This window comes from Heptranchias perlo, chromosome 30 (genome assembly GCF_035084215.1).
Source record: "Heptranchias perlo isolate sHepPer1 chromosome 30, sHepPer1.hap1, whole genome shotgun sequence".
Lineage (NCBI taxonomy): Eukaryota > Metazoa > Chordata > Chondrichthyes > Hexanchiformes > Hexanchidae > Heptranchias > Heptranchias perlo.
The window spans coordinates 12,528,917-12,556,219 of NC_090354.1; the positions used below are offsets into that span (position 1 = coordinate 12,528,917).

At 42.5% G+C, this 27,303-nt stretch overlaps 1 protein-coding gene across 1 annotated transcript in view; it reads left to right on the forward strand.

Moving 5' to 3' along the window:
* The window catches only part of rnd2 (Rho family GTPase 2), a 60,489-nt gene extending 42,337 nt beyond the window's left edge, over positions 1–18,152 (forward strand). The window contains exons 4-5 of the mRNA XM_067968929.1: positions 13,688–13,822; positions 16,151–18,152. Coding sequence (XP_067825030.1) covers positions 13,688–13,822; positions 16,151–16,399 — 384 coding nt within the window. The 3' untranslated portion in view covers positions 16,400–18,152. The remainder of the gene's footprint in view (positions 1–13,687; positions 13,823–16,150) is intronic.
* The last annotated feature ends 9,151 nt before the right edge of the window (positions 18,153–27,303 follow it).

Sequence of the window (27,303 nt, forward strand, 5' to 3'; positions counted from 1 at the left end):
AGGGCAGTGGAATTAATTTTGGATTAGCACAGACACGATGGGCCAAATGGCCTTCTTCTGTGCTGTAAACTTTTATAGTTCTACAGTTAAAATTTACTGAATTTCCTTTTTTTAAACAGAATTTCTAAAATTAAATGTCACTTTTCTTCACAGGCAGGGGTGTGTGTGTGTGTGTGTGTGTGTAAACCTTCAAGTTAATTTAAAAAACAGTTCCCGAGCCTGTCAAGAATAAAGTTCAAAAGTAATTAAAGGTAAATCTTTTACAAATTCCCTTTTGAGGCCCATGGTTTAATTTTTAATACCTTTAATAAAATGTTCAAATTTTAATTTTAGAAAGCACTGTAAATAAAGTTCTGTGCCTTTCTCATCTGCTTTCCAAAATTAACATTTGAAATGCAATTCACATGAGACGACAGTTAAAAATAGAACATACTTTTGAATAATCTGAGGAGAAAGGGACCCATTCTTATGGTTGAAAGGTTAGATCTCACGATACTCCCATGTAGTATCTTCAGAAAGCAAGTTTAGAAGCCATAACTTCTCAGTGGCATGTTTTTATAGTGTCATGTTCCAAACTTTTTTTAATGCTCACTGATTCAAGTCCCATGGTTTCCTGGCATCCAAATGTGTCAGTCACAGTTATGATTGGGGGGGGGGGAAACTACAAGTGCTGGAAAACAGAAAACGTTGGAGTTCTGAAGAAAGGTTAAACCTGAAATGTTAATTTCTCTTTTTACGATGCGGACCGATGTGTGTGTTTCTAGCACTTTCTGTTTTTGTCACACTTGTGATAGGGTCCCCAGGCTGCTCAGTATCTTTTTCCCTACCCTGCAGTAATCAAACAAGTCATTTCAGGGTATAAGAAAAAGAGTGGGGTAAGAGAATAAAAGTGAAGGGAGAAAAGAAACTGAGATTGTAGGTCTTAAACAACTTTTTTTTAGCTGAGCAAAGGTATCAGCCTTGGCTCAGTGGTAGTACTCTTGCCTCTGAGTCAGAAGGGTTGTGGATTCACAATCCCACTCCAGAGGCTTAAGCACATAATATAGGCTGACACTTCAGTGCAGTACTGAGGGAGTGCTGCATTGTCAGAGGTGTTGTCTTTCAGATGAAATGTTATACAGGTGGATGTAAAAGATCCCATGATACTATTTAGAAGATGAATAGGGAAGTTCTCCCTGGTGTCTTGGCCAATATTTATCCCTCAACCAACATTACTAAACAGATGATCTGGTCATTATTTTATTGCTGTTTGTGGAACCTTGCTGTGCACAAATTGGCTGCCACGTTTCCTTACATTACAACAGAGACTACACTTCAAAAAGTGCTTCATTGGTTGTAAATCGCTTTTGGACATCTAAGGTCATGCAAGGCATTATATAAATGCAAGTCTCTCTTTCAAAGAATCCAATTGGTGCTGAAGTCATGCAAAAAAGTCAATGGCTCAGGTTTCCTGCTTCCCAGATATTACATCAAGGCCATGGCCTTTGAAGTCCAATATTTAACCCTTTCTCACTCATAGAGCCCGATATTAGGAGGGAGGCGGGAAGGTGGCAGGGGGTCGACTGGGCGCGTGGGTAACGCGCCCAGTAAAATCGGTGGGTTTGCCACGCGATCGTAAGTAAATTGAAGCCACTTACCTTGGCTTCCGGGTTTCGTGCTGGAAAGCTGCACAGCGGGCAGACTGCGCACCCGCATCATAGGCTGTCAGCTGGAGGAGCCTTATTTAAAAGGGCAGTCCTCCACTGACTGATGCTGCAGAAAATTGGCAAAATTACAACAGAGAGCAGCCCAGGGGGAAGGCTGCTCCCAGGTTTAATGATTCTTCAATCCAGGTCTTACTGGATGGGGTGAGGAAGAGGAGGAGGAGGGAGATCTTCTACCCGGCGGACGGGAGGAAGTGGCCTGCCTCTGCCACCACAAAGGCCTGGCTCGAGGTGGCAGAGGACGTCACCAGCACCACCAACATATCACGCACCTGCATACAGTGCAGGAGGCACTTCAATGACCTAACCAGGTCAGCCGAAGTGAGTACTCTTACTCATTCCCCTACACTCCGTCTGCCACATCACCGCCCCCGCCCCACAGCTCCTTCTGCACTGCCAACACTACTCTATCACATCACTCCTTACACCACTGAACCCTCATCCTCATCTTACCTGCACTTCCTCACCTCGCCAGTACTCATCCCACCACTATCACTCAACCCAATCCTCATACAATTTCATGGCTCTGTCTCATATTCACCCTCTCATGCATCTCTTTCACGGTCAGACTCACCCCACCTGCCACTACCTGTGCTGCAGCCACAGGGCATGCATCACATATGTGTAGTAGGAAGCATAAGGCAAACTTGTCGTGGGCATGAAGGTGATGCACAAGGGTGTTTGAGGGTTTGTCATGGTTTTTACTTGTATTTGATTTCTGATCAACTCACATTACATATTATATTGTCACCACTACTGCCACATCTTGGCCATTCTTGACTGGTTAGTGCAATAAGGCCCTTTCATGAGGTTCTCCATGAACACCCTTAATGCCACCCGTTGGGTCACACAGTGGGTGTATGTGTAGTTGCACGACTACTTTGTGCAGGTGCCTGTTGTGCAGCACTGTGTTGTGTAGCTCCACGTGGCGGAGGTGGACGGTGTGCCTGGCGAGGTTGGTGATGTTGCTCGTCCTCCAATGGAGTGATGAATGCAGCAATGGACCCCCCCCCCCCCCACATCCTGACTGTGTGAGTGTGAGGGGGTCCGCAAAGTACGTAAATGTGTTTGGACAGCAGAGTTTAGGGTATGATGTAATAATTTTGAGCGTGGAGACAACGGTGTAGCAGGCAAAACTTTGTCTGAGGTGACGGAGTGCCCTGCTGCGATGAATGAGCTATTCCCCACAACTGTCAAGGAACCCTCTACATCTCCCAATGGCTGCTGACTGAAACACGTCTGCAACAACAGGGAGTGTTTCCCGCAGCATTGGAAACACGCTGAGGAGAGTCCAAAATCACATCCCTGCTAAAATCTCTTCCCAATGAGGTCTATCAACGACCTCAAGTACCTCCCTAACTATCTAAACTGTCATCCCGCCGGCTTTAATTGCCGGTGGGAGTCCTGCATGCGGGGGCTGCGTGCACACCGATTCGTGTCATTGGGGAACCCGGAAGTGGGCGGGTTGGAGCCGGGCTCCGGACCCGCTCCGGGATTCTCCAATTTTAGGAACCCCCCCGCCACGAACGCACCCACTCGGCCATCCTAAAATTGACCCCATAAATTCTGAAATTCCATTACTCTGGGAATTGGTAGCCACTTTGTGAGAGTATTTTGTGTCTTCCAAGTGGCTATAAGGTACAAATAATGGGCAGATGCTTAGAACTTGACGATCTGTTGGCACCAACTGTGCTCTGGACAGGAAAGGTGCAAGTTTCCCTTCTGCATTTCTTTGCACCACAAAGTCCTGATCTCAACTGGTCTGATCAAGATGAACTGCCAAGTGTGGCCACTTCCCCATAGAGAAGGGGGCAAAATCTAATGGTCAGAAAAATCCATGGTACCTCGATTCCATTTTAGAGCTGGGTAGTCTGGGAGCAGGTCACTTGACTGTTTGATCAGGGAATGGTATGTGCTATGGGAAGGTGGGGGAGGGGGGGGGGAACAGAACTCAGTAATTCTTTTTGAAATGGGGCAAAGTTTGCGGGTGCTTGACTTAAACCAAATATGCGATAGTTTCGTGATAGAAATCTTTACAGTCCTTAATTTGGTGCAGTTTTACATTTTGGAACATTTTGAAAAGCATCTGCTTGTAAATGAAGAAATACTTTGCCTTAAATGGCAAATACTGGAAGCCAATTCATACCAAACTCTGTGCTTTTCAGTAATGCAGGCAGCAGAATCTCTGGCCCATTGACCCAGCAAGTCCTGCCAACTACTAAGTATGTAGAGAATTCTTCTTGCCCAATCATTCCCGCGTTACAGGGCTTTTCAAAGAAACTGGCAATGCTGAGCGACCTGAATAGTGGACAAAGAGTGTTCCGATCTTGTCAATACCACAGTGTTTCAAACACGAGTGTCTATAACACCCTCCTGACAGGCATTTTAGGATTAATAGTTTGAGCTGTGCTAGACTCTCTGACACAGCCAACTTGTAAGAACATCTGAGTACACTTCTCTTATGAGATCTTCTCTTTGTGATGTATCTTTCCGCTTTTCATGAGATCTACATTTCCCTGAAGATTATCTTGCTCTTTAGTAAGATTTGATGAGATTTTGATAGCACAGTAAAATCACGTACTATGTTAGCCTTTGATGCACTTCCAACCTGCATAAATCTAATGTAAGAGTACAACAACAGATGCAGCACTGAGAGCTCAGTCTGATTGGATTATATGTGAATATTCAGAAAAATGGATGTCCAAATATGTGTAAAAATCATATTTTAAAAGCAGCTGTGTAATCTGAGCCAATAGAACAGTAAGATTGCAACATGCCAATAGAAGAATTTTTTTCAGTTCCAAACAAAGATTTCAGAACCACTGGACGTCAAATTAATTCAAATAACTGACCAGGAAGTTCTGTTTCCTCTCCCTATTTCATTCTAACAGCGTTATACAGTAGGGATATGGAAAAGAATGAAAGTTTCCCTTCAAGAATTCCTTCACTTCGGGCATAAATCTCTTGCAAACAAATCATTTGGAAAAATAATGCAGTTCAGTCATATGTAACAGCTGAATATGAAATGTGCCTATACCATAGACCCTCTTTCAGTGAGAGTGAACACCACATCTATGTTTATTTTTTAACTTTTTAAAAAAACCCTCACACATTGTATATCCCTGTATCCTATAAATTTATGTGTACTGTGCCAATAGACTGATGAGCAGGTGACCATATTTTTAATAATATGCTGGTGACATGATGTTACTGCAGTTCCTGTAGCTGCCAGTGGCCACTAATGGTGAGTTTTATGATTGAGGCGTTTGGAAGTCTTGTACTTTCTTGGGTGGGAGCACTCTACATGTGGAAAAACAAAGGAATCTGAAGTCCATCCCGCAAAGAAAGCAACCCACGGCCTTCACCTCCCCCCCAAAAACGGTGTCATAGAATAGAATCATAGAAAATTTACGGCATCCAGGTACTTTTTAAATGAGTTGAGGTTTCTGCCTCTACCACCCTTTCAGGCAGTGAGTTCCAAACCCCTACCACCCTCTGGGTGAAAACATTTTTCCTCAGCTCCCGGCTAATCCTTCTACTAATCACTTTAAATCGAAGGCCCCTGGTTATTGACCTCTCTGCTAAAGGAAATAGGTCCTTTCTAACCACTCTATCTAGGCCCCTCATAATTTTGTACACCTCAGTTAAATCACCCCTCAGCCTCCTCTGCTCCAAAGAGAACAACCCCAGCCTATCCAATCTTTCCTCATAGCTAATATTCTCCAGTCCTGGCAACATCCTCGTAAATCTCCTCTGCACCCTCTCTAGTGCAATTACATCCTTCCTATAATGTGGTGACCAGAACTGTGCACAGTACACAAGCTGTGGCCTAACCAGTGTTTTATACAGTTCCAGCATAACCACCCTGCTCTTATATTCTGTGCCTCAGCTAATAAAGGAAAGTATTCCATATGCCATCTTAACCACCTTAACCACCTGTCCTGCTACCTTTAGGGATCTGTGGACATGCACTCCAAGGTCCCTCACTTCTTCTACACATTGCAGTATCCTCCCATTTATTGTGTATTCCCTTGCCTTGTTTGCCCTCCCCAATGCATTACCTCACACTTCTCCGGATTGAATTCCATTTGCCACTTATCTGCCCACCTGACCAGTCCATTGATACCTTCCTGCAGTCTGCAGCTTTCCTCCTCACTATCAACCACATGGCCAATTTTTGTATCATCTACAAACTTCTCAATCATGCCCCCTACATTTAAATCATTAATATATATCAAAAAACAAGGGACCTAGTACTATGCCCTGAGGAACACACTGGAAACAGCCTTCCAGTCATAAAAACACCTGTCGACCATCACCCTTTGCCCCTTTGCTTCCTGCCGGTGAGCCAATTTTGGATCCAATTTGCCACTCTCCCTTGGATCCCATCGGCTTGTACTTTTTTGACCGGTCTGCCATGTGGGACCTTGTCAAAAGCCTTGCTAAAATCCACGTAGACTACATCAAATGCACTACCCTCATTGACCCTCCTTGTTACCTCCTCAAAAAATTCAGTCAAGTTAGTCAGATACGACCTTCCCTTAACAAATACATGCTGACTGTCTTTGATTACTCCATGCCTTTCTTGGTGACGATTTATGCAGTCCCTCAGAATTGATTCCAATAATTTGCCCACCACCGAGGTTAGACTGACTGGCCTATAATTACTCGGTCTATCTCTTGCTCCCTTTTTAAACAACAGTACAACAGTCTTCCAATCCTCCGGCACCACGCCTGTATCCAGTGAGGATTGAAAAATGATGGTCAGAGCCTCCGCTATTTCCTCCCTTGCTTCTTTTAACAGCCTGGGATACATTTCATCCGGGCCTGGTGATTTATCTACTTTCAAAGTGTCACTGTTTAGTAAGAATTTCCATTGTAAGTGCCAGCTGCAATAATGGTCAGGATGGCCTTAATCTGAAAAAGCTTCAGCTTCTATTGAAATGGATGAGAGACAAAGTCTTGGCAGTTTTTGCATGGATCACTGTGATGATACCACTTGCATACTGAAGATGAACTCCACTGTTTCTTGCTGAAGCAAGTCTATTAAACCTTGATTTAAAAAATTCAGCACTGTACTAGTGCATTATATTATTTGCATAACTAGTACAAATATAAAGTTAATGAAGCTGTTTAGACTCTCCCTCTGGCTACAAAATTATACAGCTATTCCATTTCTTTCAATTGAAAATTTACTGCAAATGATGCCAGCATTGCATTAGGAAATAAGAACAAGCTGTAACCTAAAGAAATTCTGTTGTGTGATAAAGTGGGGGTGAGAGGTAGGAGGGAGGAGTGAAATGTGACGAATCTTCTCACCGTCGTACTGGCTGTCACATAAAGAAAGAAAGAGAGAGTTTGCATTTATATAGTGCCTTTCACAACCAATAAAAAAATCCCAAAGCGCTTTACAGCCAATTAAGTACTTTTTTTTAAAATGTAGTCACTGTTGTAATGTATTTATTTGCAGTTAACCCCTTGTGAGTCATTGGATCCACCTACACGAATTAAATTGTTCAGGTTTTAAAAGTAGAAAAGGTATGTACTGTATAACATTAATCAGGGTCAGGTTGATCTCCTGGTCTAATTTCAATCGCTTATGGGAGTCGGAGAGGAATTTTCTGAGGTTTTTTCCCCCCTAATTGGCAATGGGTTTTTACCTCTCCCAGGAGATCACATGGCTTTTGGGTGGGATGGGGAGCGTACATAATGTGATGCACAAGGCATCGCAATTGTGTGGGAGAGGATGGATGGACCAGTGGGTCTTTTCCTGTCCATTGTCGTTCGTATGATTTCACTCGCAATCATTCCCATGTGGTTCCAGAAGTGTGGAAACGAAAATCATGAGCCTGAAATTCCTGGGTCGGGGCAGGGGGGGGTGGGGGAGTAGTGACACCCGAATCACCTGTGTTCCACCCTTTTTTTAAAAGTTCTGCTGGCAGTGTGGGTGGGCGCCTCCCACCCATGCAGATGTCATTGTAAGATACGGGCATACTTGTGTATCAGGACCGCATCCTGGTGAGAGTGGTGCCCACAAACAGCTTCAAATGCTGATTTCCTAACGTTATTTGCTTGCAGAGTGACCAGTCGCCTTTGGGAAAGCAGGAATTTTGAACTCTTGAAAATGTCTTTACCTCGTTGGCCTTCTTCAGTTGGCTTTAACGTTGCAGCACGGTGCTGCTCTAAAACTCTTGATCCCCTCCCCTGCTGAGATAGTCACACTAGTAACGTTGCAAATGATGTATGTGATCACCCTCCCCGCTCCCCCCCAACTCCAAGCAAATAACTGTGACCCTGAGAAGTCCTGTCCTGCTGTGCTTCCAGTGGCGGACCAAAGCCCCAGGAATTTCCAGCCCCACATTTTTATTGTTCTGGCCAAGACTGGTGCTCCCTCGGTGCTGGGTGCACCTCTATGCAAAAGTTCTAACCTCATACAGTAATTGGTGGTCAGCTCATTTCAGTATTTACATTTCTCCCAGTGTGTTGCTCATGATGTACTGAGAGAAGACATAGTTTTCTTGGGGTGGGGAGGTTCCCTGCACCACCAGCAGATTGATGGCTGTCTACAGGGAAAAGAGACCTTTTGGGGTAGGGGAGAAGTACCTGAGCAACATTGGTCTTTTGAAGCCCAACAGTCCAGCTGCAGGTAAGCTGAGGTGGTCCTAATGAAAGAAGGTCAGGACACACTGGGAAAATATTTAGAAACTCTGCTACAACCCTCCCTTGCAGCAGCTGTTTACAATAGGCACATTGAGGGGAGGCCTCAATTGCTTTGAAAATGAGGCGTAAATGAGCCTCGTGCACAGTTAATGTGCAGGCTCCAAATGCTCTAGTTGTTTCCTGTCTGCGTTGTCCCCGCGCTCAGTGCATTACAGGCCCAAGCACCAAAAACACCATTGCATTTCAGACACCGTGGGCTGCATTGAGCCTCCAGTCTCACAGTGAAGCAGTGAGATCAGAATTTGGTTTACTCACCAATTCCCAGCCCTTTAAGATTAAATGTTCTCCTTCTAAAAGGAAATGCATAACTCAACTGTCATAAAATGAGCACTTCATGCAGATCTACTTGTGAAATTTTCACTTGTGAAGTTAACTAGACTTCTTTACTACATTGTCACTTATGAATTATCAGTAGCTTCTGCTCGTCAAAATAATTATAGCCCAGAAACCTCCATGAAGTATCCTTCACATCTCTTCTAATTTGTTCCTCTTAGCTTCCAAAAATTAACACTAGAAGCATAATACCAGCTTACTTCAACTAATATTCTTTACTTTAAATCCGCTGTATCATACCAAGCTGTAGCATATCCCCAATAAGGCCCATTAAGGGCAATACATAAACATGAGCTTAAATTGTTGCTTTGGCAACTGTGAGCAAAGGTTAGTTCGATCCAGTGTGTGGCCAGAGATGTTTTTTTTCCCATGGCCGAGCTGGTGTGTTGTGGTCTCTTGAGACCTGGTTAGATTAGAAGCTTAGACATGATGGGCCTAGGCATGGGGAACAGGTGAAAAATGAGCAGAGAGTCCCTGTGGAGAAAGGGATGGTGTGCATTTACTTCCCCCTAGCCTCTGTCGGTAATTGTCAATAATCTGTCCCTCTGTGTTGATCTCTTTTAACAGCTGGTGTTACTTTCTGGGATTAGCACAAACTCTGTTTTTCTATAATGAGGCTGCTGCTTTCTACACACAAAGGGTTGTAGAAGTTTGGAACTCTTTTCCGCAAACGGCAATTGATACTAGCTCAATTGCTAAATTTAAATCTGAGATAGATAGCTTTTTGCCAACCAAAGTTATTAAGGGATATGGGCCAAAGGCAAGTATATGGAGTTAGATCACAGATCAGCCATGATCTTATCAAATGGCGGAGCAGGCACGAGGGGCTGAATGGCCTACTCCTGTTCCTATGTTCCTATGCTCAGCTTTCCTCTGGGATAAAGCATACCAGAAACGGACAATAACTGGATCAGCTCACCCACATCCTTGTTTTCTGTTCCCCAACTCACCTTAGATCAATCTTCTGATAGCAAGCAAATGCACCTTGACCCACCTGACAACTGCTAGCATCTATAGCATTCTGCAGGTTAAAGCAGCAGAATTTGATCTATTTTAGCAGTGCAACAATGATCAGTCCTCTTAACTTTCTTCTCTTGATCCTCTTAAGTTGCAAATGTGCTATACTGCAGGCTGTTCCTCTTCCGTACATCCTCACTTTCTTGAAGTCAAGCCGTAGCACTGTGTCCTGTTCCAACTCGTTCTTTCCTATGCCCTTAAGAAAGGGAAATTGCTTATCTTTCTCTGTCTGTCTTTCCTTCAATAATTTTAGACTTTTAAAACTATAGCTGTATGTCACCTAAAAACTGCCTCCTGATTTACCTTGTCTTCTCTTGTACCATTTTGAACCTTTAAGGTTTCTTGCACTCTAGGCCTTGGCCCTTTGTCTAGGTTTCTTAGTGTAAAAGAGTGAATGGTCCCCTGATTATCCAGGAAGTGTCTGATCCATGTAGGCGAGGAAGGTGCTAAGTTGTAACCCCCAGTCCGCACTAAATTGACTGATCTCAGTCAAGACCGAGATGATGGTGCCACAAATAGGCCTCAGTCCCCTCTGTTAGGGAGAGGGAAATTGGCCAGGGTTCCTCCTCCTGACTGCTGTCCCTGCTGGAATTGCATGTCAAATAATGACAGGGGCTCTGATGCCTCCTACAGTCAAATAGCCTGATAGTGCTCAGTCACAGTACATATACAGATAATGGCCACTTGTGTGAAGCACCTGTGCCATGAAACTATAACCCCCAACAAGTTCATGCTTGCAGAAGAGGTGAGCAGGGAAGAAAATTGGCAAGGAAAATGGCTTCCATAATTAAAACCTTGCATTATCTACTTTCCTGGGACAATTGGTGAATATCTGAATTCTGACCTGTCACATACCTTCTCTGGCAAGTGTTTCCAAGTTTTAACTGATTTGCTTTCAATCAGTGTTTCTAGTCAAGGCTAATGACTCATGGTGACGGATAAATCAAATTCTGCTTTTATCACATGGGATTCCGGGATATTTACTGGTATTTTGGGGATCAAATTCTGTAATTCATTCCATTTTTCCATGAAAACTGTAAATCAGTGATTTAGATTACAGTAGTTGCAGGGACAAGAAAATCTGTCTGCCTCCGTTGTGTTAAGAATAAACATTGGGATAAATTTCAGCTGTGAATTCAATGGGCAAAATATTGATGCTATTATTGTTAATCCGAGGTTTGAATGTAGAAAGACTTCCCTCACCCCACTAGAGAATGGCTTCGGTGGTTCATGAATAGACCCTTTTGCTGCCCTCAGAACTGAAGGAGACTGCTTGCTGCAGTTGATTCATTCATTGTCTTTCTACTGCTTCATTACAAGTTCATCCCATGATGGCAGTCTGCACCTGGTTGGCCTGCAGACCTCACCATGACAGTGACCAATGGCAATATCACTTTATAATTGACCGCCAAGAGTTAATGTATGGACTGGGTGAGTTGGGGGATATCGGTCACATCCCTTTTTTCTTGTTCCCCTCCCCAGTATTTCCTGGCAACCTGGCTGGAACCTGTTACCCAACCATGACAAGAGCATTTGATTGACAGATAGCCCTTGGAATCAAACTCAATAAATTTGAGACAAATACTGAATGGTTCTAATTACCATTCGGCTACTCTGGATGTGCCTCCGTTGCAATCACCAGGAACATATTTAGACTTTCAATTTTTGCACAGTGGTATTTGAACATAGACCAGCAGTTGTATTTCTGTAAGTAGGAACTGACTGAAGCTGTAGAAACTGGACACAGCTGTCCTCAACTGTCTCTTCATTTGTCATTACACATGACTGCTTGCTATGACATGCTTTGATGCGTTTTCCCGCACAATGTCCAATGGACTGCTAATCCAACAATGGGTCAATGAAGTGACAGTCTCTGGGTAGCTGTTTGAAGCCCAAGGTATTTGGGACTAAAAGCAAATTATGAGGAGTGTGGAGAAGAGGTCAGACTCCCACCAGTCACAAATCAACCCCTCCATAAGTGATCCGTGACCCATCATTTCCAAATTCCTGACTCAAATGCCCCTCTCTAGGGGGTCACAGTAACTCTAATCCTTTTCCAACTTCCTGAACTGTCAACACTTATGGGAACCAACAGCAGGAAAGTTGAGGGCTTGGGTCATTATACAGGTCATGGTTCATTATGCAGGGCCTCCTACGGGGGCATGTAATGCAATTTACATCATAAAATTAGTGTGGATGGTGTTATGAGAAAGAAGTGTTATAGAAAAGAATGCAGAGGCATCTTCGTAACTAGTGAGGGGAGTCACTTTATTCTGAACCTTTATAATGTAAAACAAAAGCAGTTCATGCGAAATAACATGACGTGATAACTGATGCAGAGACAATTACTTTGTCACTTATTAACTTCGTCGGGGTAATTGCAGAGTTTTTTTTTACAAAAGAAGGAATGCTGTGCAGTTTTGTACAAATCTATTGTTCTTTTTGTATCCAGTACTGATGGCTTGTAGAAACCTTAGTTATAAACCTTTTAGTTTTTGAAAGATCCAAAGTAAACTCCGTCCCTCAAGGGTTAAAAGGGCTGATTTTAACCCTGCTCGCCTAGTGGAAATCGGGCGGGCGGACAGTTAAAATGGCCGGTGTGACTTACCTGCACCGATCATGTTGGCTTCTTGTGGGTTCCAATATTAGCCTGCTCTTTTGGGCAGGCGAGAGAGTTACCTGCCGGAAGGTAGTGGGGTGCCTCTTTAAATATGCAGATTAAGCACCAATGATGTAATCAGGGCCCAACTGCAATTTTAATCGGAGGCCTGCGTGGGGAAGCCATTGCGGTTATCCCCCCAGACCAAATTAGCGGGAAGAGGAGCTGAGGCCAGGAGAGGTCCATAAAGGTAAGTGTTTTCACACATTTCTTTTGCTTCTCCAGGCCCCACAAGGCAGCCACGCGCCTCCCCTGTTCCAGCTTCTCTCCCCCTCCCCTGACTGTGAAGCCCTCCCCACTCCCTTTCAGACACTTACCTGGACTACCAGAGATTGTTCCTTTGGGTCCTCGGTGGCGGCCTTCTGCTGTCTAAAACCCCACTCCCAGCCGCCGACCAGCTACCGCTTCCCTTCGGAAGACTCACAGGCATAAGCACGGGCCCCGGAGTTAAAATCTCACGCCGGAGTGGGCTAGACGGTTTGCCGTCCGCCTCGGCCCCCGTCTGCACAACTCATGGCTGAGAGTTAAAATCAGGGCTAAAGTGACTGTTATTCTCCTCTGTTGCCTGTGTTTGCTACTTTTCATGGCAACATGAGTTCATTAGCATACCATATGTAATGAATTGCCTTTAGCTGCATCATCATACTTCTCTCAGCTCCTTTATTACTGTGGTGTTCTGTAATTTTTAACAAAAGGTTACTTCAGAACATGTGCATGTTTTTATCTGTATTACTAGAAAACTCAAAGTCCTTAAAGGGTTAATTGGCCTGGTGTGTTTAGTCCAGAAAAATCTGACCAGTAGCAATGTGTACAAGTCCACTTTAAGAAAGTAGAAATGGAGCAGATCTTAATTGGACCAGACAGTGTAATGCCTTCAGATGAATTCACTCCCATCTAATCTTGAGGCAGCTCCATACAAATACAAGCAGCAACCAAATAAAACTGCAAAATCTATACCTCCAACTAGCAGTTGACCATAAACATATGGCTCCCACCCAAATGATTTTAGAACTTGAAAGATGCATTCCAGAATATTCCTTCATCAGAGTAAACTGTAAGCTATCTTGTACGTGCACCAGATGTCCATCTGTTGCCTTTCTGAAGATCAGTCCTTCTCAAAAGGTTAAAAATCACCAAATAACTATTTGGAGCATTGTAATATTTTTGGCATGTGCCGATTACTTGAAGATTAGCCGTTCTTTCATCACAGTATCAAATGTTGTCACGTAAATCTTGCGGCTTTTTTTTATTCCAGTGGCAGAGCGAGACACAGGAGTTCTGTCCCAACGCTAAAGTGCTGGTGGTTGGCTGTAAGATTGACATGAGGACCGATCTGAATGTATTGAGGGAACTTTCCAAGCAGAGGCTTATTCCAGTTACACATGAACAGGTACTAGAGTATACATTTCTCATCCTCTTCCTGTACTTGAAGTGGCTGAACTTGGAGGAGTGTAGCAACATTTGTTTCCTTAAGGATGAGTTTTATTCAGAAAATGCAGCAAATTAAGTAAGACAACTGCAGAGATGGTTGAAAACGCCACATGGAGGGCGCACAAGAGCTGCATTTTGTTAGAAATTTAGAGACCCGTTTCAGTTTGATTTGCCGCTGAGTGATGGACGATTTGTGCAAGTGGATGGGAAAGCTGGCTGTCCGCTCGAGTCCAGTGAAACCCTTGGTGGTTCTGCACACTTCACCACTATTAGAAATGTATTGTAAATCATCCATTGCAGCTGCTGGATGACAGAAAATGTGTGTGGCTTTTGAAAGCTGTGAAGAACCTTGAGTACACAGAGGGCTAATCCATAATGTGGTGACATTTCACAGTTGGTGCTTTACAATGTGCTTATATCTCACTGGCCAAAGAAGTCACTTTTCTGTCGGAACGGTGTATGCGTTTCTGGAGCTGAAATGTAGCCGGAGGAGTGAACTGCTACACATATTCTGGCTATGTCCCTGCATTCAATGATCCAAGAGATCACAATGCCATGACTGTCTTCACAATCCCTGTAGATCCAGCCCCATTCTTGATGGACCTGCTTGTTGGAGAACAAAAGCCCTCAACCATGCCTGCACCCTCCCACACTCCAGTACGCAGATTTGTAGAATGAACTACTGGCAGCCATGAGGTACATTCTCTGCCTGTAGCTAAATTAAGTCTCATACCTCCTGCCTCCCTCTTCACATCAAACCTATGGGTAAAATATCTATGGGACTTACCTATCGGAACAGATAGAATATAGCTTTTGTATAACTGTCACCTGAACTACAAGATTAGATTACCCTCTGTCAGTTTTATCACTTCTGTCAGTTTTAAAAAAATCATAGAATCTTACAGCACAGAAAGAGGCCATTCAGCCCATCGTGCCTGTGCCAGCTCTTTGAAAGAGCTATCCAATTAGTCCCACTCCCCTGTGGTGTAGAGCTCTTGGAGGTAGATATATTTAATATACTTTTTCGTGTCCCAGTGCAAGGTGTCATTTCAAGTGTCAGCACTGACAGTAAAAGATATTCCATCGTTCAGCACGGACAATAAAAGATTAACAGTTATGATTTGATGACTGCAAGTTTACTGAGTGTTAAACAGCAGCTGGTTCCCAGGAAATAACACCTTAAGTACACACTCCAGATCATTTTTAAAGTCCCAATGATGCCTGTATTCACAATTCATTCAGTAAGTTTCATTTTTACTGTTTAGTGTCTTTGTTTTTCTGTAAAGCTTCACAAAACAACACATCCTAAAAGCTCTGTGACTGAAGAACTGGTTCTATTGAGTCATGCAATTAACAAAGCATGCGGCTGTTTTACATTCCAGCTACTTAACTCCAGCAGCTGCAAAAGTACATGATAGTCCGCAGGTGTCTGTTTGTCACTAATTATACTAATATTGTTACACTCTGCACCAAATCTCTTTGCACAAAAGCTTGGCCTTATTTACACACCAGACTGCCTTTCACAACCCCATTGCTTGAATTAAAGTATGTTCCGTCTTTTCACTTTACTATGAAATCAAATGTCTGTTCCCATAACAGCCATGAACTTTCTTCAAAGGATTGAAGCAATAATTTGAATTTATGTAAGATTTGTATAATAAATAAAACGTCAATGTAATCCATTGAGGAATTAAGTAATTCCCATGTATAAATGTTAATTCTTTGCATTTGTTCTAAGAGAATCATGTTTGAAACGCAGTCATTAAAAAGTTTATTCAATCATGTGGAAAAAGCAATGATTTTGTTTAGAGCCTTTAATTAGGTGTTCACCCGCACAAAGGCCTTCTTTCTCCCTAAGAGCGTAGAATTACACTCACGCACAAAAGTCAAATGGTTCCTCAGTGCTGCTAATGGGGGGTTGCTTCTTGCAGGAGAAGGAGAAGCAAGACTGAGAGGACTATGGGAGGGAAAGACCAAGTTTGATTTAATATGGATTTTCACAGTAATACGTTTCTCACAAGTGAGCTTCTGTTCTCTTAAAGAAAAACGCAAAGGTCATCCAATTCCAAAAGCAGCATTTAAAACACAGCGAACCTAAGCTTTACTTCAGCTATTTTGACATGCTCTTGAATTAATGCTGCTTGGATGCCATTTCATGCTGTGCTCAAATTACTTGTATTGGACAACATAATGGATGAAGGTTAATTAAATGTGAAGCACACATTTCATGCTTTTCTTTATGCAGTGAAGGTTGACATTATGGCTTTTTCCCCCTCGCTCTTTGTAGGGCAGTACAGTGGCTCGGCAGATAGGAGCAACAGCCTACGTGGAATGTTCATCTAAAGCTTCTGAGAACAGCGTCCGTGATGTATTTCACGTTACGACCCTGGCTTCTGTAAATAAGATGCAAAAAAATCTGAAACGCAGCAATTCCAAGCGAGGATTAAAGAGGGTATCGCAAATGCCTGGAAGGACTGACTTACTGGATGACTCGGAGATCAGAAAGGACCGTGCTAAAAGTTGCTCAGTAATGTGAAGAACAGACTTATAATTATTTGTATTTATTGTGCATTTTGTACAGTAACTGGCACAGAAGCAACAGGATTGTTGCCTAGTCCAAGGTCAGTATCCAAGGCTTCTCCTTCAGCCTAGGCCTCAAAACTGGCTATTTCTGAATCCAGAGAGCTTTTGCTTATTTATGAGGCTTGCAGATTGACTGTTGTTATGTTGGCTTCTTGTGGAAAGGAACTAATGAAGAGGAAGATTAACCAAGTGTTTGAATGTTTGTGAAACTGTGTTGCTAAGGGAGATGTGGGCTGTTTCTCTGTATTGAGTACTGGATTTCTACAGGGACTGTGGGAACGATTGATGGCAGTGATAGTGTTTGCGTTGTGAAGTAAAAATGTATGATAGTCACTTTGGGTATTGCCTTTTAAAACAAACTCTATAGAACTCTTAACAAATACACACCAAATATAATATCCCCATTCTTTCATTATCTTCAGAATTTTAGCATTACACCACTGTTTGCACTGAACTTTCATAGACCCTAATAGAGAATTGCGTGCACATTTACAATTCTAATCCATTAAGAGACTTTGCATTCCTCAACATTATAAAGATGTTACAAAGAGAACTAATGGTTCCCTCTAATGAAACTGTGCCTTCATCATCCAGTAATGGAGGGTTTGCAGCTGATCCTGTTTGTGACCTGCACCAAGCTACAGAAAAATTACTGTGTGCTGGGGACCAGTTCCTAGTGTTTCCTGAAGTGAGACTGAGAAGTATTCATTTACTAAAGTAAATTAGTAAAGGTTTTGTTTTTGTAAATTAACTCCCCTTCCAAATGTGTAGAGAGCAGGATAGATTTTCTGTAGCTGTGTGTCCCGCTAAAAACATTAGTGATTGAACTTTCCATTATAAAGGTGACTGGAAGATGACATCAGCTGAACAGATATTCCCTGGTGTGCACATTGTTCTTTTTCAGTATAATATGTATAGGCTCAGTTCCACAATTCAGACAAGTGAAGTACCTCAGAATACATTGCAGTACCAAGTGGATTGATGACTTTACCCCTTGTACAACACTCAGAGAGACTCTTCAATCTTCTGGAGCAAATGATTGGGTTTGTATCAGCAACTAGCATTTAGGAATGGCCCTTTTAATGACAAACCTCCAAGTGGCCAATGCATCATTTGTCAGAGGTAGCCTATGGAAAAATTCCTAGTTAAAATAGCTACAATCTTATAATTTGCCCATTGGCACTTCTGTACTTCAGCAATAACTGAAGGAAAAATCAAAAATGACCTTACATGTAACCTAAGCTTCCTGTGACAGTCATCTCTGGGTTTGTTCCACTGGGATGAAATTGCGAGATCATTTTGTGAGCTGAGTATCGAACCACCTTGTCACTGTACTCAAGGGCATGTGGTGAGACAGAGCTGACTGCAACCTCCACTACTGAAAGTGGTCTGGCATTGGACTGAAACAGCCAGCACGGTTTCAGTCCAACTTGGACCGATTCAATATTTTCTATTTTAAAATAAATAACTCATTATTCTAAAAATCATATGTGATATAAGTTATAAACTAGAGAACATTGACTGAAGAATTCTTGTAATATTATACAGGTCCTGTCACGTGAAGGTGTCTTCAGGTCCAGTTATATCCAAGGGCCAGAAATACACTTTCAGCTTCACAACTGTTGATTCACTGTTTACTGCATAATGGCAAGAAGACTCATTTAATTTAAAAAGCACACCTTCAATAAAATAACAACTAGCTGGAAGTGAGTTATAAACCAGTTTTTCTTATTAGATTTGGCAATTTTCCCCTCTTGTCTGTGGTGCTCATTCAGTCTGAGATAAGGTTCCACAGGCACCAGCAGCTCTCTAGGACTTTATCCAAATGCCCATTCTTCACGTGCGAGCCTAGTCAATGAGTGTTGGCAGGCTAGCTGGATGTAAGGGGCATCACAGCTGGGCCTGGTTCCTGTTCTTATCCAACACCGACACAGTTGCACTTCCCAGCAGTAGCCACTCAACAGGAAATAGGAGGAGGATTCCTGACTGGCTGTTTTATCTGCTCCTCCCTAGCTAAGGCAATAAATCTAGCTTTGATTCACATGACATTCAAAACCACTCCCAGGTATTTATTATTCTTTCTGTGCTTGAATATCCCCTTTAGCGCAATGCTGATTACCCATGGTACATGACAACTCATCTAAACATTCGTTCCATTGTAATCACTCATTATGAGCTTAAGAAGCAGTCACCTGTTGGCACTTGCACTGTACAAGTAGACATGCTTTGCTTTCCCAAAGAATTGCCCTGTTAAGGGGAGTACATTGTAAATGAAGAAAAACTAGCAAGACTACAAGCCCTTCCAGTAAGTATGGTTTGCAGATGAGCACTTCCTGTGCATAATACCTACCTATGCAACTTGTGCCGAACAAAGATCATTTTAAACTGGAGTGGAATGGCTGCTTGGGATGGAGCCTTTCCCAGGTGGCCAACAAGGTGGAGATTTGCCACAGTATGGGGTAAGACCCTTCTCTGTGTATTGGCTGAAGCAAAATCATAAACCCATCCGTAAAGAACGAGTTTATGTTTTCGCTACACCAGGCGCACAGTGGAAATCTACCCTCAAATATATTACAGGAGCTAAACCCTCATGAACAGCTCCCTGTCTCTATGATGAAGTACCTTTATTATATTTGAGTTTTCTTTTATCAATTTCATGAAATCACAGTAATCTCACAAAAGTCACATCTTGGCCTATGTAATGGCTTTGTGATGTAAGGTACCTTGACCTCATATGCTGCATGTGAGTCAAACCATACTATTCACTTGATCCCAAACAAGGTGCTTTTCAAAGCTGTAGTATCTTTCCTCCATTATTGTTTGACTTTTTACACGGTGCCTGACTTTCTGACATCTTAAAAGATTTTGTCCACACTAAAAGCTTTCCCTTTAACTTTGTCTGGAGGTACTGCCAATCCAAATCAGTTCAAATGTGTATGAAACGGCCATTTCTTCACTCCTTACTTACAGTAGCTATTCAATCTTGTCATTAATCTTTCAACAAAGTCTGATCTTTTGGGAGGGTTAAATTCCTCTTGTTCATAGTTGTACAGTCTATTCCTTTTAATTCAAAGTCACTTATTACAAATTATCTGATAATTCAAATTACTGCATATTCCAATTTTTTTCAGTGCCAAAAATGACTGAGTTATCAGGAGAATATTGTACGGTACATTCGCATCCCACAGGTTTAACCTTAGTGTAAAACCACTTTGCACCACTGTTAAACTTGGAGTGTAACTCAGGTGTGAAGGCCTGAACTGACAGAGTCAGATCTCTCTTTCAGGGAGTCTCATGTCAGTCAGGCCCTCACTCTAGATTCTGGCTGCATTGACACTATAACTACAGCATTTAGTGTAAATATATCATTAGTGTAAAGGTTACAAGTACAAGATGGGATTCTCATTTTGTATCCACACTGATTTTCCACTAAAATCATCAACAGAAGATATTGAACCTTTTGTGCATTGAAATTTCACTTTGAGATATTAGTATGAATGCATTAATGTCATGTCTGTAGTTACTCTGTCCACTATTTTAACAAGGACATTAATCCACTTAAAATAAACAGGTTAACCCTTTGTTAAAATAGCAGACAAAGGAATTTCATAAAAATGTGGCCTTACTGATGTCAGAGTGTAAATTGAAGGCAGAAATTGTGAGGTCCTTCTGCTAGTTAAATCCTCACTAGTCACAAGTCCTATCTCCAACCTGCACTGGCAATTTCTGCCCTTTAGTGTCCAATTCCATTTCTAAAACCTGCCAAAAGTTTTATCTTGTATTCAATTTAAACCATACAAGTACTTGTGATCTGACAGCAAATTTTTATGTATGATATTCTCGCACAGTTTTCAAAGGTTTCAGGGTTTTTTGAATTTATTAGAAATCCTTTCTAATATTCATCATTATTGTAAGGATTTTAAAGAAGAAAAATCCGCAGTAATCCAAAAGGCTGCCCATATATCAACTGGGGCACTAAATGTGAATGCTGGGGGCCTGGTTGGTGACTGGAGACGAGTGTGCCCTTGGGACAGCAAATATCTGCCCAACACCTACAAGCTAACACCTACAAGCTAAAATCATGCTGTACTGGGTTCCAGTTTCATTATATGAAACATTACTGTTGCAGTAAATAGATTTTGTTCTCCATGTGATTAAATGGTGACTGAACTATATTATTTTTAATCACATTGGTGGCTTTAGTAATGTAGCTGGAAGAAAAAGATTGAATCGTCTCACTTACATTACTTGACTGGAGCGGTAAAAAGTTTTGGCTGGAATCCAAATTTAATTAAGTGGCCTGCCTAGCTACTGGTGGGAAAAATTAACTGTTGGCGTAATGTTTTAAAGTCTCCACAGTATCACATATGACATGCTATAGGGATAAAGCACAATTGCATGATACAAATCATGCAAGTTGAAAGTAATTCCAGTGTGGCAGGGGTGGGATTTTGAAGAAGAACCCAAATGTGCCAGGTTTCCACCCTTTTTGCCTGACAAATTGTGCCCTGGGGGCACAGGTGCTTCTTCTGCCCATCACTGTTACGTCATGGCAGTATCCTGAGGGTGTTTGCAAAAAGCACCTCAGATAATCCCATGGTACCTATGTCTACTGAGAACAGGCGTAGGTACCACAGTGGGTGCTAACTGACATTGAAAAGGTGAATAGCTTTCCATCCCGGAAGGATCGATTGCTATTGCTACAGGGGCAAAAGAGTGCTGAAACAAAAATATCATCAGGATGCTGCTCCCGGTCGGACAGGTACCTTTATTGTGTTGCTGCAGGCACAGGTGGCTGTCCCTATTATTTAAAATAACCCAGCTCCAGAACGCGGGGCGGAGGTAGAGAAACCTGTGGGTGGAAATTCCACCCTGCCACAATTCCAGTGGTGCTGCTGGAATTTCTACCCCACAAATTTATAGGGAAAATATCCTGTATGGATTATTGGGATGAGCTCCGAAGTGATCTCCAAATTCCAATTTGTCTGGATTTGCCTATTTGGATTGTTTTGGACAACATGTGCCAGCTGTTTCATATAAGTGCAGCTTCAGGTCTTGAACACAGGTGAAGGGACACAAACTGAACCCTTCAGTTGTGCTTGAAAATCACAAGATGGGAGGAAAACTGACCATCTGAAGTTTGGATCCAAGAGTTCTCATTTCAGATTCATCCAAGCCCTACTTATCTCGAGGACAGACATCACCTGTTACCATACACATTAAAATTAAATGGATACACTCTCGTTGCTTCCTTGAGGACTTAAAAGTAATTTAAGTTGACCATAGTTGACAATGTGCCACCTTGGCTTACGCATAGCACTCTTGCCTCTGAGTCCAAAGCTTGTGAATTCAAGCCCTACTCCAGGAGGTGAATACATATTTTAGGGTGGCATTTCAGTATAGTACAGGGGGGCTGCAATGTCAGAGGTGCTGCCTTTTAGATGGGATGTTAAACCAAGGCCCCATCTGTCTTCTCAGATGGACATAAAAATCCCATGGCATTATTTGAAAAAGAACAGGGAGTTCTCCTGTGGCATCCTGGCCAACATTTATTCTTCAACCAGTACCACCAAAACATTATCTGCTCATTTATCTCATTGCTGTGCACAAATTGGCTCCCATGTTAGCCTACAAAATAACAGTGACCAAACTTTGAGACATCCCGAGGGTATGAAAAGTGCTTTATAAATGCAAGTTCTTCTTTATTTCTTTACTTAGCCCCAGATCCTTATGGACCAGGGGTTTCAACTAAGAAATCATGTCCCTAATTGACGCTGTATTTCACATATGGCAGCAAAAACCCTCGTTTGATTTTTTTTAAAACCTAAAGTCCATTGGGGTTTTCAGTTGTGACTTTTTAGATAAATGGATTTACATAAAATATTCACATAGTTGTTTCCAGTCTCCATTTGTCCAATTGTAGGACATGTTTAAAGATATTCTGATTGAGGTCCATGCCTTAGTGAATATGTAAACAATTTTACAACACCAAGTTATAGTCCAGCAATTTTATTTGAAATTCACAAGCTTTCTGAGGCTTCCTCCTTCCTCAGGTGAATGTTCACATTCACCTGAGGAAGGAGGAAGCCTCAGAAAGCTTGTGAATTTCAAATAAAATTGCTGGACTATAACTTGGTGTTGTAAAATTGTTTACAATTGTCAACCCCAGTCCATCACCGGCATCTCCACATCTTGCCTCAGTTAGTTACACACTTTTATGTCTACTTATTGGCATGAATCTACCAGCTTGAGACAATGGAGATGGGGAACTTGTGCTACAAGTACATTGCCCAGCTCTTACAGACCTACTGCAGTGCTACACCATCCATTTAGGTGGATCTCACCAAGTGCAGTTTAATTACTGGGAAAAGCTTAGCATCCAGTTCACAATGTAACAGTGTAAGACTCAAAGTTGAAAGCCCCTGCTATAGACTGCATGCTTGTTACCTACAGGCCTTTCCCACAAATGCTGTAATATTTGATTTTGAATGTAATGCAACCACCATAACTAGCAGTTCATTAGCACCGTGAAGCTCTCGGTGTTATATCTCTGTGCAGAGCCTGTAGATTGTAACTAGTGGCCCTGTGTTCTTTCTCGGCACAAGCAACAAAAAGTTAGGCTGTGGCCCTTTATAATATCTTCTATGTTTACGACTAACCCGCGACAAAGTTTAGAATTGCTGCTGTCAACGGTTGATGCTGAGCTGTGAAATTTTTCTACTTGTACTAAAGCTAACTGACAGGATTTAAATGAGAAGAGGCTTGGGAAACCAACTGCTTTTGTCTGTCACACTAGTTCCAAAAATAAGTGTTTGCTGAGTACAAGTGAGCTTTTTTGTGCCAAATAAAAATTTAAAAATTATTGTTGCTGTATTTCCTGTCTCCTAAAATTATCCTCATCTTCAAATATGCCATCCTTAGTGCTCCTCCTCCTCCCTCATTGTGTTAAAGTCAAGACTCCTAGCACCACCTCCGACTCTTATTCTTTCCTAGAACCTCAAAACTGTGGCCGCTAAATTGGGCCGTGTAGCGCCGAAACAACAGGCGCTACACAGCCTCTTCAACATCTAAGATGGCGTCTTGGCTGTACACGCAGGTTTCCAGCGTGACGTGCGCTGGACACCATCTTGGTATAGGAGTTAGTGCAGGTGCAAATACCAAACGCTGGAAGCATGTAAAGTAAGGAGAAAATGGATACAATGAGTGTGCAACGCTGATTTAAAGTGACAGACACCATTTTGGGACTTAACGCTCAACTCAATGCACAGTCTTAACCCCGACCATCTGAATGTGTCTTAGAGTGCCTGGAGGACCCCATCCAGCGCTATTTAAAGGGACCACCCAGGATTTACAGGTTAGTGGCTGGATTATTCTGGCTGCTGAGATATTTGTAACTGTTTTTGGAGGTCTACTACACTTGAATATTAGGACTAGGGGACATAGCCTAACATTTAGAGCCAGGACGTGCAGGAGTGAAGTTAGGAAATGCTTCTACACACAAAGGGTGGGAGAAGTTTGGAACGCTCTTCTGCAAACGGCAATTGATGCTAGCTCAATTGTGAAATCTAAATCTGAGATTGATAGATTTCTGTGCACCAAGGATATTAAGGGATATGGGGCTGAGGCGGGTATATGGAGTTAGGTCACAGGTCCAGCATGATCTCATGGAATGGCAGAACAGGCTCAGTGGGCTAAATGCCACTGCTACTTGCTGCCTCCTGATATGTACCACCTCCTCCTGCAAGAAAGCGGGACGTGTGTCTGGGTGATGTGCCTGTCATGGTTGAATAGCTGCCAGTGTGTGTGGCCTGTGAGTTGTGGGTGGGCGGCTTGAAACAGTGGTAATGTGTAAGGGTGAGAGGAAGCATCTGATTGGAAGAGTTCAGTACTGATAGAAAGAGTTTGTTGGTATGTGGGTGGTGCGGGCTGTAGTGTGTGGTGCAGTGGATGCGGCTAGTGATGCAGTTGGTAGAAGTCAGCACTTGACAGTTGACCTCATTCACCTTGACCACTCGTGTCAAAGCATTGAACTTCTTCCTGCACTGCATCCATCTTCATGATGCTGTGCGCGTGGCATTGACTTTGTCCCCACTGCCTCTTGGGTATAAGTCTGGAGGGCCTTTTGCCCACCTCCCCCTGCAGATATAGGATGTCCCTCCTTCTGTCCACCTCTTGCATCAAGGCCTCTAGTGCATCAGCAGACGACTTGGTGCACGCTTTCTCGCAGGCCTGGTACCAACTCAGATCGGCAGATTGGTGAGGCCTGGCGTGCAGATTGGAGGATGTGAGAGTTAGTAGTGCACAACCTTTATTCAATGTTTTAACATAACTCATCAGTTTGTAAACATAGGGACAGGAGCTGCATCTGTGTTTTGCATGTGCGATGTCTGATCTCTGTTCACATTCCATGCAGACAGCAGACTGTTATTTTCAGCAAATAACAGCCACCAGCTACCTTTAAGAGATTTTTAAGAGACAACCTGCCTTTAAGAGATTGGGCTTCCCCCTGCTGGTGGAAAGTGCAAATTGCATTGAATCTTCCTGTCAATGCTGATTCGGAACGCTGCATGAAGGGAAGTCCTTACGCCTCACGCAGTGAACAGGGGCCATTGGGCGCGGGGTATTAGCAGATTGCATTACCCCCGCCCAAAAATAGGCCCTATCCAATTTTTTTCCCCCTACGGGCCCTTCTTATCTCCCTTAGTCTTCCCTCTTTCTACCTCTGTACTTAAAAGCTAAGCTTGACATCACCTAATCTTTGCTTCCTGATTTACTTCATCTTCTTTCCTCCCCTTTCCAAGCTTGGTGGTCTCTCGTACTATAGGCATTGTCTTTTCATCTATGTTCCTCAATTTAAAAAAAAAGATACTTTGGGCTCAAGGAAGTATGGCTGAGATGAAGCTTCCATGGACTAGAAAGCCTGACTGAAGCTACCAAATTAACACTGAATTATCACAGTGTAAGCAAAGTGTTCAAGCACAGCTAACTTAACTTGATTTTAGCATGTATCAGTTTGGCTCAGTTGGCTGATCTCTCGCCTCATTTAAGCCCCACACCAAGGCTGGAGGAAATGATCTAGTGTGACAATTCAGTGCGGTACTGAGCGAGTGCAGTGCCATAGGTGGTGCCTCACTATCAACGTTATGTGAAACCAGGGCCCCCATCTGTCTGTTCAGGTGGGTGTTAAAAACTATAATAAAAAAAGACAGTAGGTGGTCTGGAAGACTGAGATCAAATGGTTGCCTTCATCCAAATCTATTTTGTGATCGAAATAAGAAAGTACATCAATATACCGTTCTGATAGAACTTGACCTCTGATATACCAATACATTATTTATGGCTGCTGACTGTGCAGGCACCGTAATAAAGCAGAGGGCTTGCTGCAGCAGCTGCAAAACATTATGGCGTGGAATGCTTGAATGCAGGTGAGGATTCCCTACACAGCAAGTCTCTGATCAATGAAGGGGTGGAACAAAAACCACCGGCCAGCCTCATACATCTCTTACTAGCTCATTAGAAATTGGCATCAATGAAGATCAGGGACCTGGATGGCTGACCACCCATTCAGAAAGGGATGGTACTTGGTGGGGATGGTCCTTAAGGAAAGAACAAAATTAAGTTTAAAATCTAAAGGAAAGGAAAGAGCCCTCAAATTAAGTGCTATGCAGTGTAGAGTGCGATATGCTGTTTTTAAAAGAAAGGGGATTAGTACAATAAGCTTGTTTAGTTTCCTGAATTTGCAGTTCATTATGCATTAATGATATTTTAGTGCATTTACATAACCACAAAAACAAACTCCTTTTAATGAATTACATGAATGCAGAAATAAGCTCTTCTGGGAAGTCAACATTAACAGTGGTAAATTGAAACAGACTATTTTATATCCAGGTTTCCTATCGAGATGTTTAATAATTAGTTATTTTAGAAATTATTTCTCCAAAGTGTTGGCTACCTATGAATCAGGATGGATTGATGTGATGTATTGCATTAAATTAAAGCTTACAATTCACAGATCTCTTCAGAATGGCCGAGCTGGAAGATTTACATTATAACAATTTTCTTTCTTGTCACTATCCTGCTAGTGAAGTGATCTCTGTGGTGCTCAAGGTTGTTTATTATAAATTTTACATCAGTCCAATAAAAGATTCTCAAACCTATTTGTCTATTCAAACCACACTCAGCACACTTAGTCACATTTTCCAATGAAAGGAAAAAAAAGTTTTTTTTTTAAAAAGTTGCCATTTTTGTTCTCCCCCTCCAAGTTTCTTTACTCCTCTCACGAAGGTGCTGTCTCTTGCTGAGGCAAACCCATAGATGCCAGCCTGCCTCCAGTTCCTCACGCAACTGGCCAAACTCAATGTGTGAGTTTAGACAGTGAGTGTCAGTAGGCTATTTGAATGTGGAGGAAGTATCACAGCCAAGTACCATCCTGACCTACACATGTGTACTTTTGAGTAGGGTCACTGGATAGCAATCAAAAGCAGGAAGCCTGGCTGATTTTTTCCAAGCTCAACGGTGCTGAGGTCAATTGTTGCTGTCCTGGCTGAGATCAGCTAACTCTACATAGACCGAAAAATCCAACCTGAGGCCTTCCAGGCTTGATTGACTAAGTTCTATACTAGGTAATGCATGTACCAACTGAGCCATCAGGGTGTGCTCCCTATTGTTCTAAAATGAGATGTACATTTTGGAAAATGAAATTTAATGTTTCAACAATGCATCTTGGCTCCATTTCTAGATGATGGGAAAACTTGTTGAGCAATATTAATTGGACAGGATGGCATTTTGCTTGAATTTGAAGGAAATTCTCTTCAAAACATTTCCCTGGACAAAAACAAAATACCTCAGACTGAATGA